Here is a 9,746-nt window from a genome sequence, read left to right as displayed (position 1 = left end):
ATATACTTTTTTTGAGGGTGGGGGGGGACTCATTTGGCCTTTACGGCTATAGCCCATAAAAATACATTGAATAACACACCCAGAAAAGGCAAAACAGACAAGTCCAAAAAAATAATCATAAGGGACAAGATTTTGAAGTGTCTGTCCCTTATCTGAGAGATATAAGAAAACTCAGGGGGGAAATACCCATGTTTTGTCATGTTATTTTTGGCTCATTTCACCCCCTATTCACTTTTTGCAATTTGTACATCCGGGTCCTGGGTTACATTCAGATGACTCCCCTGATGCTTGTTTGCCGTGTAGAGCAGATCGACGAACACCGTCATGTTCGTATCCCCTTTTGTTATGGGTGACATATTAGTCTGTAGCTCCCATGGTTTGATCTGGACAGTCGATTGTGAAAAGACCTCTTCTTAAAATCAGGATTTCTGCTACAAAGCGTTCAGACGACTGCCATAAATCGTATGGAAGTCATAGAGCCAAACAACCGACTGTCGCGCTCGTGAGTCTCCCCTTTCGATATTGGTGAAATATTCGTTTGTAGCTCACACTGTTTTACAGACGATTTCTTGTCCGGATCCTCTTATGTGTAGAAAAAGGCTGATAGAGGGGATCGAACGGCAGCCAGTACACTAAAGGGTTAATCTCATAGCATAAACGCACAGGGAGCAATTCAACATTCAAAATGACAGTCGACTTTAGGTGGATTTATTAAGTCTATGATCTCACCAAATGGACAATAAAGATTCTACATCTTCTATCCTAACACCTGATTCCCAGACCAAACCTTGTAATCAAACATAACACAATAATCCGGATTTGACAGTTCTTTGTAAATTAAAAGGACCTTTTGAATTACAGGTTTGGCATTAAGAGCGTTTGATCTAGTTTTAGTGCCTTCTTTTACCGTACATGATGCTGGAGGTCGGGGCCAATAAAACCTTTTGGAAAGGATTTATGAATAAAAGCAAAGCAGGCTGTCCATGATGGCTGTCCACGCCCTGTATTAAAGCAAACCTGATTGTGTACAGTGTCTTTTCATCTGGAACAGCAGAGGCCTAATGTGGTTGTTAGTCTGGTTTTGAGCCCGCAGGCCAATACGAGACAACCTTCGTGGTAATACATCTATTTGACAGGTCGGAAATGCCAGTAGTCCACCGCGATAGGTGCATACCTGTGTAACCGCAGATAGGGTTTCCTGCATGACCCACTTAAAAGCGGCCCATCCTCTGTGCTGCGGTCTCTCTCCATCTCCGACCGCTAAAGAGCAATGAGGAACCCACAATCGTCCACCCTGCTCTCATTTCTCGGTGAGTTAATGGCATCAGTTTAATTTTTAAAAGTTACATTTAGTCTCAGATAAATGGACAAGTATAAAGCAACTGTGTAAAAGTACAATGTTATTTGGAGAGGCGCAAACATTACGCGCGTCAGAAAACAAATCGCTTCAGCCTATGTGATTACATGTTCACTGGCTACACACTTTATTTGTAATGACTTGTTTTTAGAAAAGGATAGATATAGAGAAATATTCACAGCGTCAATTGACATCGTCCAATTTTTTTTTAAGGTGTGAAAAGTTTAAATAGCCTAATCCTGTAAGAATGCAGTGATGTACGCCATAGGGGACATCACGTCTCGGAGCATGGTGTACTGTAGACGTGATTGTGCTTCCTCATACCGAGGGCTTCTCTTGAGACATTTCTGTCTCAAATGGAAATCTGGGGAGGGACTGGCTGCATAAATTCTACATACAGGAAGGGTTGTGCATCCACACTATTCCGTTTTACCCAATGTGACTTCTGATGACTTTTTCTACCTGACATTATATACATTTGAATAAATGTAATTTAATTTTCTTGTCAGATAGCCAGTTGGCAACCCATCCGTAATGGGATTAATTTACACATAAACAAACATTGCAATAATTCAGTGATTTTATTTATTTTTATTTCTTCCTGTGTTCTCTGCTCATAACAAACCTACCCACGGGGCTCCTACGTCAAATCAATGTCTATTCCACTTTGGTTCAACCATTGTGTGACAAGTGGGTATTATCATAATGCCTCTTTATTGGCCTCATCAACCCAGCTGTTTGAAAAAATAAAAAAATATGTTGGCTGCCATGGTTACAGGAACAGTAGAGGAATATTTACCTGTCTATTGTTTAAGCTACTATGGTACTGTATTTTGTTACCTGGTTACAATACTTTTTGGCTGTCTGATGAAGACATATTCTATTCTTGTTGCAGGCTGATGTTGATAGTCATGAATTTAGCCCTGGAGGCAGAACTGAGCATTTTCCACGAGATGGGCCAGCTGCAAAGTCAAAATTGTCTACAGTACCTGTCAAAAGTTTGGACACACCTACTCATTCAAGGGTCTTTCTTTGTCTTTTACTAATTTTCTACATTGTAGAATAATAGTGAAGACATCAAAACTATGGAATCATGTAGTAAACGGTTAAACAAATCAAAATATATTTTAGATTCTTCAAAGTAGCCACCCTTTGCCTTGACGATAACTTTGCATTCTCTCAACCAGCTTAACCTGGAATGCAGCCAGTCCATCTTGAAGGAGTTCCCACATATGCTGAGCACTTGTTGGCTGCTTTTCCTTCACTCTGAGGTCCAACTCATCCCAAACCATCTCAATTGGGTTGAGGTCAGGTAATTGTGGAGGCCAGGTCATCTAATGCAGCACTCCATCCCTCTCCCTCTTGGTCAAATAGCCCTTACACAGCCTGGAGGTGTGTTGGGTCATTGTCCTGTTGAAAAACCAATGACAGTCCCACTAAGCGCAAACCAGATGGGATGGCGTATCACTGCAGAATGCTGTGGTAGCCATGCTGGTTAAGTGTGCCTTGACTTCTAAATAAATCACTTACAGTGTCACCAGCAAAGCACCATCACACCTCCTCCTCCATGGTGGGAACCCCACATGCAGAGATCATCCGTTCACCTACTCTGCGTCTCACAAAGACACAGCGGTTGGAACCAAAAATCTAAATTTTGGACTCTTCAGAACAAAGGACAGATTTTCCCGGTCTAATGTCAATTGCTCGTGTTTCTTGGCCCAAGCAAGTCTCTTCTTCATATCAATCTCCTTTAGTAGTGGTTTCTTTGCAGCAATTCTACCATGAAGGCCTGATTCACACAGTCTCCTCTGAACAGTTGATGTTGCTCTGTGTCTGATAATTGAACTCTGAAGCATTTATTTTGGCTGCAATTTCTGAGGCTGGTAACTCTAATGAACTTATCCTCTGCAGCAGAGGTAACTCTGGGTCTTCATTTCCTGTGGCGGTCCTCATGAGAGCCAGTTTCATCAGAGCGCTTGATGGTTGTGACTGCACTTGAAGAAACTTTCAAAGTTCTTGAAATGTTCTGTATTGACAGGCCTTCATGTTTTAAAGTAATGATGGACTGTCGTTTCTCTTTTGCTTATTTGAGTTGTTCTTGCCATAATATGGACTTGGCCTTTTACCAAATAGGGCTATACCATACCTTGTCACAACACAACTGATTGGCTCAAACACATTAAGATGGAAAGATATTCCACAAATTAACTTTTTAACTAGGCACACCTGTTAATTGAAATGCATTACAGGTGACTACATCATGAAGCTGGTTGAGAGAATGCCAAGTGTGCAAAGCTGTCAAGGCAAAGGATGGCTACTTGGAAGAATCTCAAATATAAAATATATTTTGATTTCTTTTAACACTTTTTTTGTTGTTGTTTGGTTACCACATGTTTCCATGTGTAATTTCAAAGTTTTGATGTCTTCACTATTATTCTAAAATAGTACAAGTAAAGAAACCCTTGTATGAGTAGGTGTGTCCTAACCTTTGACTGGCACTGTATGTCTAGGGCAGGGCTGTCCAACCCTCTTCCTGGAGATCTACCGTCCTGTAGGGGTTCAGTCCAACCCTCTTCCTGGAGATCTACCGTCCTGTAGGTTCAGTCCAACCCTCTTCCTGGGGATCTACCGTCCTGTAGGTTCAGTCCAACCCTCTTCCTGGGGATCTACTGTCCTGTAGGGGTTCAGTCCAACCCTCTTCCTGGGGATCTACTGTCCTGTAGGGGTTCAGTCCAACCCTCTTCCTGGGGATCTACCGTCCTGTAGGGGTTCAGTCCAACCCTCTTCCTGGGGATCTACCGTCCTGTAGGTTCAGTCCAACCCTCTTCCTGGAGATCTACTGTCCTGTAGGGGTTCAGTCCAACCCTCTTCCTGGAGATCTACTGTCCTGTAGGGGTTCAGTCCAACCCTCTTCCTGGAGATCTACCGTCCTGTAGGTTTTCAGTCCAACCCTCTTCCTGGGGATCTACCGTCCTGTAGGTTCAGTCCAACCCTCTTCCTGGAGATCTACTGTCCTGTAGGTTCAGTCCAACCCTCTTCCTGGGGATCTACCGTCCTGTAGGTTTTCAGTCCAACCCTCTTCCTGGAGATCTACCGTCCTGTAGGTTCAGTCCAACCCTCTTCCTGGGGATCTACCGTCCTGTAGGTTTTCAGTCCAACCCTCTTCCTGGAGATCTACCGTCCTGTAGGTTTTCAGTCCAACCCTCTTCCTGGAGATCTACTGTCCTGTAGGTTCAGTCCAACCCTCTTCCTGGAGATCTACTGTCCTGTAGGTTCAGTCCAACCCTCTTCCTGGGGATCTACCGTCCTGTAGGTTTTCAGTCCAACCCTCTTCCTGGAGATCTACTGTCCTGTAGGTTCAGTCCAACCCTCTTCCTGGAGATCTACCGTCCTGTAGGTTTTCAGTCCAACCCTCTTCCTGGAGATCTACCGTCCTGTAGGTTCAGTCCAACCCTCTTCTTGGGGGATCAGCAGCTAATTAGTAAATTCAGGTGTGTTAAATTAGGGTTGGACTGAACCCACAGGACAGTAGATCTCCAGGAAGAGGGTTGAACAGCCCTGATCTAGGGTGTCTACCCACACTGCCCTGAGTGGGTGAAAAATGTACTTTGCTGTTGAAATTTCACTTCATGTTATAAAATACATTTTACTGAGACAAATATGATTTTTCATGTTCTGAATCGTTCAGTCTCTAACATCTCAACATCTACACCCAGATAGTCTGATTTCGTAACCTAATACATCCCATAATAAGCACTGAGCTCTGTAATACACTGAACAAAAATATATAGTCAACATGCAACAATTTCTAAGATTTTACTGTTTCAGTGCATATAAGGAAATCAGTGAATTGAAATAGATTCATTAGGCCCTAATCTATGGATTTCACATGACTGGGAATACAGATATGCATCTGTTGGTCACAGATACATTCTAAAAAGCAGCGCGACACATTCCTTTTGATCAGGCTGTTGATTATGGGATGTTGTCCCACTCCTCTTCAATGGCTGTGCGAAGTTGCTGGATATTGGCGCGAACTGAAAAACGCTGTCTCTCTAGAGCCATGATATCTGGTGAGTATGCAGGCCATGGAAGAACTGGTACATCTTCAGCTTCCAGCAATTGTGTCCAGATCCTTGTGACATTGGGGCCGTGTATTATCATGCTGAAACATGAGGTGACGGATGACTGGCACGACAATGGACCTCAGGATCATGGTATCTCTGAAGTAAAATTGCTAAAATGCAACTGTTCGTTTTGTCTAACTCATGCCTGCTCCATACCATAACCCCACCACCATGGGGCACTCTGTTCACAACGTTGACATCGATAAACCGTTCGCCCACACGACGCCGTACACACAGTCTGCGGTTGTGAGGCCGGTTGGACGTATTGCCAAATTCTCTAAAATGAGGTTGGAGACGGCTTATGGTAGAGAAATGAACATTCAATTCTCTGGCAACATCTCCGCTGTACATTTCTGCAGTCAATTGCACGCTTCCTCAAAACTTGAGACATCTGTGGCATTGTGACAAAACTACACATTTTAGTGGCCTTTTATTGTCCCTAGCACAAGGTTCACCTGTGTAATGATCATGCAGTTTAATCGGCTTCTTGATTTATACCACACCTGTTAGGTGGGTGGATGCTTACTAACAGGGATGTAAACAAATTTGTCCACACAATTTGATAGAAATACACTTTGTGCATACAGAACATTTCTGGGATCTTTTATTTCAGCACATGAAACCAACACTTTACATGTTGTGTTAATACCGTTTGTCACTTATGCCTGGAAACAGCCCTACACACATACAACAAGGATGTAAACAAATCTGTGCACTTTATTATTATTTTTTTTTTAAGAAATAAGCTTTTTGTGAGTATGGAACATTTCTGGGATCTTTTATTTCAGCTCATGAAAGATGAAACCAACACTTTACATGTTGCTTTTTTTTCAGTGTAATTGAACTACGTGTCATGTCTTAAATCTATTGTTTTATGTCCTCCTTGATTTGAGAAGAAAGATGACATGTTCAACGGATTCTGATTTGTAATCATTTTTATTACAGGAGTGTTTAAATACACAATTAACATGTCTTAAATGATCCGTTTCCAATCAAGTGCGTTTTTGATTGGATGCCCTTCCATATCGTTAAAAATGAATGAAATCAGAAATGTAGGGTTAGGCATTCGGGTTGGCAATGTGGTTAAGGTTAGATTTAAAATCTGATATTGTGACTTTGTGGCAGTGCCAGCTAGTGACCAATCTACAGAGATACCTTCAGTACATGAGTCATCCCAATGAATGCCAACCTGCATATTTGGTGCCTTGGGGATGGAGACGTTAACCTTGCATCATTAAGTCATGTCTCGGGAATGTGGCGTTGCCAGACAGAGCCGCGTCGGGGTAGCCGCTGTACCAGTCTGTTTACATCATGCTAAACGTGACAATTTCATCAGGAGTTGAGGAGCAAGAGGGCAGAAATAGACTGGCATCCATCTTAACACGGAGGCCTTTTTTGACAACCCAATACCCCGTCTGCTTGGCATGGAGCTTGGCATGGAGCTTGGCATGGAGCTTGGCATACTGACCACTGCCAGTCTGTGCCAGGCACCTTCACAAAATCAACTCCTCTCCTCCGTCATGTGGATAGAATGGCATGGAGCTTGCCATGGAGCTTGCCATGGAGCTTGCCATGGAGCTTGGCTGGTCTTTAACGGTCTTTGCCAGGCCATCATTGTAAACAGTAAGTTATTTAATTGGCCTGCCTGGTAAAATAAAACATTCAACTCAATCCCGTTAAGAGTTTCAGGATGACATTTTGAGTAGAGATCAGACCACTGCCATGGCCCGTGGGGTGATGTGGAGGATGGAGGGGACAACTGCCATGGCCCGTGGGGTGATGCGAAGGATGGAGGGGACAACTGCCATGGCCCGTGGGGTGATGTGGAGAGTACAACTGCCATGGCCCGTGGGGTGATGTGGAGAGTACAACTGCCATGGCCTGTGGGGTGATGCGAAGGATGGAGGGGACAACTGCCATGGCCCGTGGGGTGATGCGAAGGATGGAGGGGACAACTGCCATGGCCCGTGGGGTGATGTGAAGGATGGAGGGGACAACTGCCATGGCCCGTGGGGTGATGCGAAGGATGGAGGGGACAACTGCCATGGCCCGTGGGGTGATGTGGAGGATGGAGGGGACAACTGCCATGGCCCGTGGGGTGATGTGGAGGATGGAGGGGACAACTGCCATGGCCCGTGGGGTGATGTGGAGGGTACAACCTCTTTGCTGAAAGGGTATTTTGCTTGTTCTCTCTCTCTGACACACAGGTCTGTTATTAGTCTGGCCTGATGTACATTCTACAGATGTCCTCTCCTCCACACAGCCAGCCCCAACCAGCCCCCCCTGCTCCCACTGTGAGGCAGGAACAAGAGCAGGTAGACCCTCTTCCTGGACTGGTACTACTGACCTGACATAGTATATAGTTTAAAAAATATCTAAATATTTGGTTGGTTATTGGTGTTTTGATTCAGACCAGGAGCAGTCCCGTCCTCACATGGAGAAGGTGATGATCCGCAAATGTGACTCCAATCTGGAGAGCTACTGTCTCAACGGCGAATGTCTCTTACTGCTGGATCTCAACGAACACCACTGCAAGTAAGAGAGAACAAATATTATATGATTTATTGTCACATACATATAAAGGTGTAGTTTACCTGGTGTGTGTGTGTGTGATGGAGCTCTGTAATGTGTGGTGCTCAGTAATGGGATGGAGTGTGTGTGCGCGTGTGACTCATGTCCCTCTCTCTCCAGGTGTGAGAGGGGTTGCGTGACTCATGTCCCTCTCTCTCCAGGTGTGAGAGGGGTTACTACGGGCCCAGGTGTGCTCACCTGGAGATGGTGTTTCAGCCAATGAAAGAAGAGCATGTCATCCTGATGGTGGTATGTGGGGGCCTTCTGTCTATAGGCATCGCTGGCGCCTTCTACTTCTTCTGCCGATGGTGAGAGACAGGGGGGGAGAGAGAGCATGTGTCAGAGGAAGCTAGTGGGAGGAGCTACTGGATGGTCATTGTCATGGCTGAGATGGAACGTTATCAAACATATGGAACATGTTTGATTCCGTTCCAATGATTCCGTTCCAATGATTCCGTTCCAATGATTCCGTTCCAGCCATTCCAATGAGCCCATCCTCCTATAGCTCCTCCCACCAGTCCTGTGTTTGTGTCTGTTTGTATCTGTGTGTCATTGGCTGCTCCTACTGTTCCAGGTACAAGAGAAATAGATGTCCAACCCAACAGAAACAGCAGACGTACCAGGAGGTGCAGATGGTGTGACGTGTGTATGTTTGACAGTAGCCATAAGGTCAATCATTATGTTACATAATATACTGTAGTTCTGTTACTTACCAGGGTTACATTCATTCGGGCACGCAACGAAAAACTTTTATTTTTAAATAGTTTTGTAACGGATCATGTTTCACTCAGTTTTCTTCCATGCTGCCTACTGAACACGACTCCAGCATTTCTACGGTGTGTGTGTGTCTCAAACTGAAAATGTATTTTTGCCAGGAGTACGTTTTGCATGGCTGTAAAGACTATTTCTGTCTCCTTCATGTTGGAATGGCTGACTATCCTGTTTGGTATCATGTCTGTTACAGTTATTGAACTTCATATGCAGTATTTTAAATTATACAAATATTTGTTTTGTTTTTTTTATTTATGAAACTTCTAATAAAACTTGTCCTTTTTTCTTTGTAGTTGTGTCTTTAGGCCATCTGAATGTCATCCTTGGTCCTTAGCTCTGAACATACACAAACACACCTACAACGAGGGCTCTAAAGTGTGACCAAATGCCACCAAATATTTAGCTTGTGACGTGAGTTTTTTTGGGGGGAGGAGCAGTGTGTTTATTAAATAGAAATCCATACAAAATATATTTGTTTTTTGGTGCTAGAGAGAATGACAGATGAGTTTTAATATTTAATTTAACCTTTATTTATTTAGGCAAGTCAGTTAAGAACAAATTCTTATTTTAAATGATTGCCTAGGAACAGTGGGTTAACTGCCTTGTTCAGGGGCAGAATGACAGATTTGTACCTTGTCAGCTCGGGGGTTTGAACTTGCAACCTTTCGGTTACTAGTCCAACGCTCTAAACACTAGGCTACCTACCTCCTCTACACTCTAACCACTAGGCTACCTGCCTCCTCTAGCCACTAGGCTACCCTACCTCCTCTACACTCTAACCACTAGGCTACCCTGCCGCCCCTACACTCTAACAACTAGGCTACCCTGCCTCCTCTACACTCTAACCACTAGGCTACCCTGCCGCCCCTACACTCTAACCACTAGGCTACCCTGCCTCCTCTACACTCTAACCACTAGGC

The 9,746-nt window shown here is 44.1% G+C and overlaps 1 protein-coding gene across 1 annotated transcript; it reads left to right on the top strand.

Annotated features, from left to right (window-relative positions):
- Nucleotides 1–272: 272 nt before the first annotated feature.
- LOC135509798 (proepiregulin-like) lies at nt 273–9,118 on the top strand. Its single transcript, XM_064930697.1, is given in 6 exon segments — nt 273–1,263; nt 1,266–1,310; nt 7,692–7,799; nt 7,896–8,019; nt 8,217–8,363; nt 8,630–9,118. Coding segments are annotated over 6 exon segments (552 nt in total). The 5' UTR covers nt 273–1,202; the 3' UTR covers nt 8,697–9,118.
- Nucleotides 9,119–9,746: the final 628 nt, after the last annotated feature.

The sequence above is a fragment of the Oncorhynchus masou genome, chromosome 1, assembly GCF_036934945.1.
Source record: "Oncorhynchus masou masou isolate Uvic2021 chromosome 1, UVic_Omas_1.1, whole genome shotgun sequence".
Lineage (NCBI taxonomy): Eukaryota > Metazoa > Chordata > Actinopteri > Salmoniformes > Salmonidae > Oncorhynchus > Oncorhynchus masou.
This window is presented reverse-complemented; position numbering and strand designations above follow the sequence as displayed.